The 8,382-nt window shown below is 36.6% G+C and overlaps 1 protein-coding gene across 4 annotated transcripts; it reads left to right on the forward strand.

Annotated features, from left to right (window-relative positions):
- Positions 1-2,228: 2,228 nt before the first annotated feature.
- Positions 2,229-7,984, forward strand: si:ch211-126c2.4 (uncharacterized). 4 transcript variants are annotated; one of them, XM_056244056.1, is made up of 7 exons: positions 2,229-4,174; positions 4,271-4,313; positions 4,880-5,044; positions 5,229-5,318; positions 7,435-7,500; positions 7,611-7,682; positions 7,784-7,984. In XM_056244056.1, exons 1-7 carry the CDS (start codon positions 2,243-2,245, stop codon positions 7,846-7,848), a joined length of 2,433 nt encoding a protein of 810 aa, XP_056100031.1. In that variant the 5' UTR covers positions 2,229-2,242; the 3' UTR covers positions 7,849-7,984. The 4 variants fall into 4 exon arrangements, with proteins under 4 accessions (XP_056100031.1, XP_056100032.1, XP_056100033.1 ...); XM_056244057.1 differs by lacking the exon at positions 5,229-5,318; XM_056244058.1 differs by lacking the exons at positions 5,229-5,318; positions 7,611-7,682; positions 7,784-7,984 and having other exon boundaries at positions 4,863-5,044.
- Positions 7,985-8,382: the final 398 nt, after the last annotated feature.

Below are 8,382 nucleotides of genomic sequence, written 5' to 3' on the forward strand. Positions count from 1 at the left end.
TTTGAACCAGAAACAGTGGCAGAAGCGCCTGACCTGGGCTACAGAGAAGCAGCACTGGACTGTTGCTCAAATTTTGCATGTCATTCGGAAATCAAGGTGCCAGAGTCTGGAGGAAGAGAAGGAAATGCCAAAATGCCTGAAGTCCAGTGTCAAGTACCCACAGTCAGTGATGGTCTGGGGTGCCATGTCAGCTGCTGGTGTTGGTCCACTGTGTTTTATCAAGGGCAGGGTCAATGCAGCTAGCTATCAGGAGATTTTGGAGCACTTCATGCTTCCATCTGCTGAAAAGCTTTATGGAGATGAAGATTTCATTTTTCAGCACGACCTGGCACCTGCTCACAGTGCCAAAACCACTGGTAAATGGTTTACTGACCATGGTATTACTGTTCTCAATTGGCCTGCCAACTCTCCTGACCTGAACCCCATAGAGAATATGTGGGATATTGTGAAGAGAAAGTTGAGAGACGCAAGACCCAACACTCTGGATGAGCTTAAGGCCGCTATCGAAGCATCTTGGGCCTCCATAACACCTCAGCAGTGCCACAAGCTGATTGCCTCCATGCCACGCCGCATTGAAGCAGTCATTTCTGCAAAAGGATTCCTGACCAAGGATTGACTATTGAGTGCATAACTGAACATAATTATTTGAAGGTTGACTTTTTTTTTTTGTATTAAAAATACTTATTTTATTGGTCGGATGAAATATGCTATTTTTTTGAGACAGGAATTTTGGGTTTTCATGAGCTGTATGCCAAAATCATCAGTATTAAAACAATAAAAGACCTGAAATATTTCAGTTGGTGTGCACTGAATCTAAAATACATGAAAGTTTAATTTTTATCATTACATTATGGAAAATAATGAACTTTATCACAATATGCAAATTTTTTGAGAAGGACCTGTACTTTATAAAAGTTTGAGAAATATAGTTAAAAAATTAATTGAGTTACAGATGCTGTAACAAAATGTGTTACAACCACGCCCGGGTCTCCCCCTACCTTTTTGATGTCCGACATTTAATGTTTTTCTAGACATGTTCAAAAATAAAAATAATAATAATGAAGATGTCACATTTAATTCTTACTGATGTAAGCACATATACAGTATGTCAATAAAAGTAGCCTATGCATAATTTAAATGTAATATCATTTAAATGTAATATGGAATTTCACATTTAATATGGAATTTTAAATGAAATATGAAATTTAATGTAATATGGAATTTGACTCTTTAACAGATTTTACAGAAATGAAAGTTAACAAGAAAATAGTAAACCATTTCTATGATGTTAAAACTGCTAAGTAGGCCTATTTCTTTTTTTTACAACCTATAGGCCTAATGTATGCAATCAATCGGTTTGTGACGGCCATTTGTTATAAATACATATTTCACTTAATATAATCCTAGGTTGACAAGCATCTCAGTTTCAAAAGAAAGTGTAATACATTTTTTTTTCTTACCCTTTTAGATCGTGTGTTGGCAATTGTTTTTAGAGCACCATGAAACAACAAATAGGTCTGTGCGCATATATATCTAGTTGTTAAATATGCAAATTTATATCACTAAGAAAGAACTGAGGTCTTTGTTCTTCTAGCACTGGGGGGCGCTGTGATGTTTCTAAACGGCTCACAGATCGTCGCTCTGATTGGTCAAGATCTGAGCGTCTTGTCCAATGAATAAAAGGTCGCCGTTTTCAAATCGTCAGACACGGAAGTATCTAACACCCAGAGAGAGGCAGTCTGTTAAGAGACCTGGTAAGAAGATGATAATACTTCCTTATGATTATGATATGATCTGGTTATTTGTTTAGTAATAGTTTTGAGTTTGTTTGTTCCTTATCGAAAGTAGGCTCGTTACTAATTTTCCGTGTCGAGTGTTATTGTTACCATAGCAAAACATTCGTTGCAGTTGTCAGTTAGCTACAAGCTGAGTTCATTCTAGTATTTTTAGTCTGTTGTGTAACGTAATATTATACTTACTGAACTATTATCAGATGTTTAAATAACACAATTGGGTTTCTTCAATGCGGTAGTTTAGTGTTTAATTTTAGATAAGTAGGCTATTTAAGGAATTTAAACTAGTGCTATCTTTTGTATTGTGTATATATATATATTTTTTTCCTCATGTGCTGTCCTCTCTGTGAGATGTGTGATTGTCAGTAAGTAGGTTTCAGGAAGCCACAAAAGAATTCCCAGACTTTTTTTTTTTCTTTTTTTTTTCTCAGAGACCTTTCTGCTATGAAATGGAGAGCTTTCTAAGGCAAAAGCTTGCCCAGGCCAGTGGCAACCTATTGGGTAGATCATCTCTTCAGAAACCCATTTCTTCTTACCATGCTATCAAATTGCCAGATGTGTGTTCTAGTTTCTATTCAATTGCTGATGAACCTTTTCCCCAAGTGTCTGGATTTCTTGATGACACTTTCGGCCCGTCGTTTCTTTCAAATGAAGCCGGAACTGTGTTGAATTCCCCTGGTTGCACACCATCAGAAAATCAAACAAAAAATAAGGACGATGGAGTTTTAGCACCAAGAAAAGAGGCTGCCATCGATTCCGGTCTTAGTTGCTCTCTTGGTGCGCACTGTCAGTCGGCAGATGGAAGGATCTCTACTAGATCAATACATAATGAGAAAGATGTTAGTGCAACAGCAGATAAAGCAGATGGGCACTGCAATGAACCCACGGTATCCACTACATCTTTAGAGAAATCAGATTTCATGAGTGCAGAGTTGAAGAACAGCACTTTTGATGTGACTCAAGACTCGAAAGAACGGTTTGACACTGGTGTTAATGTGACTGTTGATCTACACAACACCAGGAAGAAGAACAGCACTTTTGAGTGTCAAGAGTCAAAGGAGAGGTCCGACACTAGACTTAATTCAACAGTGGATATTGCTGACAATGTTAAGACTGAGTCAGGAAATACCACTGTTGACCTGGTCCAGTCACATGACCCTAAAGAGAGTCCTGACACTAGGGTTAATGCAACCGTGGATATTCCTAATCTAGACAGTGCACATTCTAAAACCAATTCACCTGTGAATAGTGCACCCTTAAACACTACAACAGAACAGCTCAATGAAAAGCTTGAGGTTACCATAGACATTCAGCCACAAGAAAAACCAAGTGGTAATCTTAACTCTACTGTGGATGATAAAATAAAAAACACAGAGGAAGCTAATTTAAAAGACATTGTAATGGTTGATATTGTGGAGCAAATAGCCAGTGCACCTCATCTACCTTCTAGCGAAATTGAACAATCGAGCTCAGATATTTTAAAACCAGCTAAGACGATGTTTACTGAACATAATACAACCACTGATCTTCATGTGCCAGAAGTTCCAGTTTTGAAGGACACCACTCTAGAAATGAAGCCTTCAAGCACAGAATTAACTTTAGAATTAGACCAGGTCAGTGGTGCTTCTAACTCGGTGGTAATCACTAAACCAGTCTCTAACAGCAGCGAAACAAACGTTGAGATAAGCACCTTAGCTTTTGTTTGCTCTGTAGAGGCTCCTGAGCTCAAAGCAGAGGAGCATCACAAAAAAATAGAGAGACCTGGATTAGCTGAAAGTGAGTCCGTTCCCTCCTCTGATATGGGAAACATCAGCAGAAACATTGTTTTTTGTTTGGATGATACTTTGGACATGAAAACAAGCTTCATGGTTACATCCACACCTATTGTTTTTGGCAGAGAACCCAGATTTGAGATACTGAGAGATGCGAAGCCCACACCTATTAGAAAAAGACTGTCTGTGATCAACAGTATTGAGGCCCAATCGAATGATGAGCTTGTTGGTGTGAGTAATCACAATGGAACTGGTGCTGTGCAGGCGACTGAGAGCTCAAGTCAGAAGGTCTCATCGAACTGCATTTCAAGTCACAGTACATCAGAACCAGCAAATGAGAACAAGCCTCCCACAAAACGTCCAATTAAAAGACAGCTTCCTCAACTTTCCTCTAAGCTCAGTTATCCCAAATCCAGTCTTCCTCCAAGGCCACAGTCGTCCATGCACTCCTCGGTGGCGGACAAAAAAAAGACCATCCAAGGGCCACAGGTTCCGCAATATCGCGACACAACATCCACCACCCTACTTGGCAACAGGAAGTCAGTACATATGAACAAGGGGAAGAACATCGCACCTGTCAAAAACACAGCGTCAGCTAGCACTGTTAAGGTAGGAAACTATGCTTTATGCCGCTATGAATCAGTCACTTAAAATGTTAATGCATAAAAATGTTCAAATTGTATTTATTTATTTTTTGGTAAACAGGCCTCTATGGTTTCTTCTGCCACTGGATTTAACTTCACTGCTGGTGAGTGGCTTATACACATTTTTTTTTTTTTTTTTTTTTTTTTTTTACACATTTTATACATGCACAATTATATTACTGTTCAAGGTTTTTGTTTTTATTTAAAATAGTCCTACTTTTATTCAGCAAGGTTGCATTTAATTAAAAGTGACATTAAATAGATTTATAATGTTACAAAAGATTCCAATTTCTTTTTGAACTTTCTATTCTTCAAAGAATCCTTAATATATTAAGTTCCCATCAAAAGCAGCTCAACTGTTTGATAAACATTGATGATAAATTCTCAGCTAAGCACCATTCTTGAGCATATTGTACTGAATTGAATTCTGAAAGATCATGTGACACTGCATCACAGGGATAAATTAAATTTTAAAATATATTAAAATAGAAAAGTGAAATTATAATTTCTCAATATTACTGTTTTTACAGTATTTTTGGCCAAATAAATGCAGTCTCTGTGACTTTTCAAAAACTAAACAAATTGAAAGATAGTGTACATAACTACTTTTGTATTACTATGTTGTATTATATAGTAATTGTGCTTTCTGTAAGCTGTAATGTGGTTGCAGTTGCAAAGCCTTCAAGCTCTGGTATACCGCAAAACAAACCATCAGGACTTCAGCCCCCAACCCGTAAAAGACTGGCTCTTAAGACACCTCAGACTTCACAATCCTCTGTTGAAACCATTCTGACTCAGCCCAGTAATAATAAACCAAAAACAACAGGAATACAAGGTACTATTATTGTTTTTCCTTTGTTTATCTTTAGATTTTAAGATTTTGTTGCTGATTTTATGCTTTTATGCAACATGGATACATGGTAAATACCTAGACTAAATTATTATGGAAATGAAGGACTCTGGTTTTATATAATGCTTTGTCATTCCAATCATGTTTCCTCTAATTCTATCTACGAAAGGTATGAGGACGAAGAATTCACTGCTTCCCAGTGTGGGCCAAATGCACTTGAACAATGATGGTTTGCCTTCGGCAAAGAGAAAAAGAATTGGTGCGATCATTTGTCCTTATTTTTTCACAAGGAAAACCAATGTAATTATGAGTCTCTGATGTATCTTCACTTGTGGTGGTTGGCGGAGACTGTGGTCAATTGTTGAAATAGCTTTGTACAATGCCAGTCAAAGTAGTATTATTGTAACTAGCTATGTTTCCATCCACCTTTTTTATGCGCATTTGGGACATTGCATAAAAAAAACACTGGATGGAAACGCCAGGATGTGCATAAATTATTAAATTCCACATAAAAAACATGTGCTCAATTGAGGCGGATAAATTTCTTATTCGATATTAAGACATGCGCATAAACTATGATTGAAATGTATGGTATTTACTGAATAAATCCCTTGATATGCAACAAAAAAACCTCGTGACTTTGCATCAGCAGCGGATGTGATCGGATAACTGGACTAAATTGTTAAATAACAACTTTGGATGGAAACATATTAGCTACTGACAATATTTTGTGATTTTTAAAAATTAACAGACATTAAGATATTGGGCCAGATTTACTAACAGCTTACACCAGTGCAAACCCTCTTGCTTTTAAGAATTACTGTCAGTGAAAAATTAGCGCTGAAAATGCGTGGACAGGGTTATTTTTGCGGCTGACCTTGTTGCATATATGCACCTTTCAGATGCAAAATCTATGGGAGGACAGTATTTAAATGATTCACACAAGGTGATTTACTAAGGTTTACGCTAGTCAATTTACTAGTATTTACCAGTTGCGCCCAAAAAAAGCATGTCTAAAACAAACGTCTTCAGTAGGTCACGCGCAGAACTTTTCATTCCCATCGGCGGTTTTATGGGATTGCGGTCACGCTAATTTGCCCTGTTTAGTAAATCTGGTCCATTATGAACAAAAAAGCATTGGGTGTATCAAAGAAATATTCAAGAACATTACAGTGTCTAAAATGTGGAAAATATCCACCCTTTGCTAAGCCACACTGACAAATCTCAACAGGACAGCTCCTGATGTATCACTGCAAAATATTCTTTCCTGACGCCGCCAGGAATCTGGGCAAGAAAATTGAGTCATTATAAATTGTCTTATTTGCAAGATATTTTCCCTGCTTGACCAGATGTAATCCAGACGGATTTATATACTTGTGAAGTGCGCAGTAATAGCCTTACTGAATAGATTGGTGCATTTGGGAGCTGGTTGTTGAAACCGTTTTAATTTCATGCATGTGAATGAGTAGTGTGTGCATGCCTCCCCTTTGAGTGTTTTCATTCTTTTTGAAATGGAGATTTATAGGTCTGTTCAAAGTCAAACTCAATTATAGGATGGTACATTGGCATCCATGGCACCGTGATGCACTGCATTAATTATGAATGTAAAATAGAAAATCTATATATATTTTATAAAATGTTGCAAATGACTATTTCTGTTTTAAATAAGTTCTGTGTTCTTCAAACTTTTCATTAAAGGATCACACTAGACACTTCTTATTGATGTTAGGATCAAGCTGTTTTGACCAACTCAAACATGGATTCATTTGCCGGTTAATGAAGCTGCAAAATGAGGTCCTCAGAGGAGTCTGTTTCTAAAACTAGACCCTTTGAGGTCCTCTGTTGTCCACTTCTCTCTGTCCTGGTTTGGTAAAGTTTGCTTTCTCCAAAGAACCAATTAAGAGCCACTTTCAACTGTGCTTGTATACGAAGAAAGTGTCCTCTTGTACCAAATTAGCACAGGAGTAGGTGACAGTGTTTTCTTAGTAGACTGGGGTAATGGCTGTTGAAAACGGCTTTTTTCATCGCTGGTAAAGATAAAACCTTTTTTTTTTTTATAATAATTTGCAGCATTAGACATGTTTTGATTGATCAATTACATGCTAATATTAAACGCTTTCAAAAACAAAATGTCTTTGTCATTCCCAACCTTTCAACGATAGTGTTCACTTAAATATGGATGAGCAAGTGTGAATGGTGAGCAAACACTGTTAAGACAAAAAGATATTGGTTGGTATAATTTGTTACCATCCTATGTTGTTAAAAAAAAATCTTGAATAGAAAAAAACTGTGTAGTAAATGTTTGTGAAATATTCTAACACTTTTTTGTTGTTAATCTCCATTCTAATGCATTTCATCTTTGTTTGTACCCATAGCACACGTTGCTCTTTCTACAGTAGAGAGTGATGCTGTGCATTCAGCTGACGGAGCACATGAATCAGGTGAATTTTGGTGGTGGTTATTATCTTAGAGCTCATGTAGTAAGTTTTCTAATTCACAAATAGTGTCTAATATTTTCAAACCTACCTAATCTTTTTAACCCCCCTTCCAGGCTGTGTTAATTGTTTGCACCATCAAGACAAACTTGAGAGGGTCCTCCAAGAACTAATGGGTTTGCGTTCAGGTGTCTGTATCATTATTTTTTCATAAGTTTCATATTTTTTCTCCAATAACTTTACCCTCTATTTATTGTGAGATAATGTTTTGCATACCTGTCTTTTATAGAGTGTAAAAACTGGGGACCATTGCACGAAAAACTTGAGATGTGTGTAAAGGAAATGAAGAAGTAGAGTAGTAGGTATTCTGTCTCTCTTCACAATTTATTCCTGGCATTTTGTTCTTTTTACAGTTACTTATCAAATCATTGTATTATGCTGATATTAAAATAAGCAATATTGTATACCTCTGCCTGATTCTCTTTTCTCTCTCCCACACTTAGAAGAAAAGAAGAAAAGTGTTAAAGTTGTAACTTTTACCAGTGGAATTTCTATGCAGTTCTATGCATGTTTATGTGCTTCTAAAAATGACTGTTAATAAAATGTAACCCAATTAAATATTGTGTTGCTTAAGTCTCTATACTTTCCCTAATATATTATGAAATTATTTGAAATATTAAAATATGGTTTATTGTTTGATTGAGGCATGGGAGAAGATTCATATTTTACATTTTCCACTAACACATTGCCTTAGTTATGTGATATTGCGGTATTACAAATAAATGGAGCAAGAAGCAGAGCAGGACTTTCAAAATACTGGAAAAACAATGCTTGTCGTCGATGGCAACACGTCCTACTACGATTGGCTTTGTTATTGACGTCAGAAAA

This window comes from Rhinichthys klamathensis, unplaced genomic scaffold (genome assembly GCF_029890125.1).
Source record: "Rhinichthys klamathensis goyatoka isolate OS25496 unplaced genomic scaffold, OSU_Roscu_1.1 h1tg000900l_1, whole genome shotgun sequence".
NCBI classification, from domain to species: Eukaryota; Metazoa; Chordata; class Actinopteri; order Cypriniformes; family Leuciscidae; genus Rhinichthys; species Rhinichthys klamathensis.

What these genes read in the sequence shown, in the direction of transcription:
- si:ch211-126c2.4 (XM_056244056.1), top strand. Translation starts at nt 2,243, where the DNA reads ATGGAGAGCTTTCTAAGGCAAAAGCTTGCCCAGGCCAGTGGCAACCTA. An exon ending in GGCAAAGAGAAAAAGAATTG is followed by an intron (nt 5,319 to 7,434) that starts GTGCGATCATTT and finishes TTGTACCCATAG; the next exon opens with CACACGTTGCTCTTTCTACA. An exon ending in TGACGGAGCACATGAATCAG is followed by an intron (nt 7,501 to 7,610) that starts GTGAATTTTGGT and finishes CCCCCCTTCCAG; the next exon opens with GCTGTGTTAATTGTTTGCAC.